The sequence below is a fragment of the Nanorana parkeri genome, unplaced genomic scaffold (genome assembly GCF_000935625.1).
Source record: "Nanorana parkeri isolate BGI_ZX_2015 unplaced genomic scaffold, ASM93562v1 scaffold866, whole genome shotgun sequence".
NCBI lineage: Eukaryota > Metazoa > Chordata > Amphibia > Anura > Dicroglossidae > Nanorana > Nanorana parkeri.
The window spans coordinates 620,909-622,081 of record NW_017307134.1 but is presented as its reverse complement, the minus strand read 5'-3'; the positions used below and the strand labels follow the sequence as shown (position 1 = coordinate 622,081).

General features: G+C 44.2%; 1 protein-coding gene across 2 annotated transcripts in view; it reads right to left on the bottom strand.

Annotated features, from left to right (window-relative positions):
- The window catches only part of SOD2 (superoxide dismutase 2, mitochondrial), a 10,194-nt gene extending 9,021 nt beyond the window's left edge, over positions 1 to 1,173 (bottom strand). Inside the window, exon 1 of one of the 2 annotated variants that reach the window (XM_018565610.1) lies at positions 1,016 to 1,173. In XM_018565610.1, the coding sequence (XP_018421112.1) occupies positions 1,016 to 1,044 (29 nt within the window). In that variant the 5' untranslated portion in view covers positions 1,045 to 1,173. The remainder of the gene's footprint in view (positions 1 to 1,015) is intronic. The other variant, XM_018565611.1, reaches the window with a different exon arrangement.

The window sequence follows — 1,173 nt, the reverse complement described above, 5'->3', positions numbered from 1 at the left end:
AAGGAGGGGGGGGGGTATTCTTCCCACTGGCACCAGTGCTGGTGGGTGCTTTTATTACTCTCGCCGACACCAATGCAGTTGCGGTGCTTTTATTACTCCCATTATAAATAATGGGGGCCTTTTATTACTTCCTATGGATCCAATGCTGGAAGTGCTTTTATTACTCCAACCGACACCAATGCTGGAGCAACATTCTTTCCACTGAGGCAGGACCATTTATCACCAATGATGTTGGGGCATTTATTACCCCCACTAACCAACAGTGGGGCATATTCTATGCCTACAGATCATTGACACTGGAGCATGTCCTTCTCCCATTGACTGCCAATACCAGACAGTGAACTGGCCCTTTCTTTAAAGTGATACACCCAGGAGTTAAATCTTAAAATTGCATAAAAGTACTTTAACTATTACCATAAATGTAGTTTAACAGGGACCATGTGAAACAAAAGTAGTCACCCTCCAGAAGGAAGGTCAGGTCAGCATGAATTCAGAGATGATTTGAGGATCTACAGCTGAGTGATACACAAATAAGAGATATTTATTGTAATAGTTAATGTACTTAAATGCATTAAGGTGTAACACTTGAGTTTAGTGTCACTTTAAAAAGTTTTCTGACTACTGATCCTACATTAGACCCAGAAAAAAAAAAGTCTTTACATAAAAGAAATCAGGAAAGTGCAGAATTCCCTGGACTTATGTGTGAGCAAGCCATGGAAAGAACTGTTATGCAGTACACACTTCTCATAGTGATCAGCCTTTCCTTATGACATTGCATAACGTCCCACAGTGTAACGTGTGCCAGATAAACCAGCCAGAGGGTTTTCTGTCACCAGATAACGGACTTGGCACAATCACACAACATGATGGCGGTAATAAACTCTCCCACAGGTCACAGATCACAAGCCAACGATGTTTAGTAACGTCCGCAGGTGCTCAAAGCATGCAGCAAGCGTGATCACCCGCAGCCATTCCACAGCAGAAGCTGTCATGTCACCGCGCCGCTACCACTCACCTGCCGCACAAGCTTAGTCTGCAGAGCATGATTACTATATCTGACACCACGACCGGAACCCTAAAGGTGACAACTACAGAGCAGTCCAAGGGCTAAAACTAAATATGACAGTCTGTCCTTGGTCTATCCCCGCCCACCAGCTCTCCAAACTAGTTCCG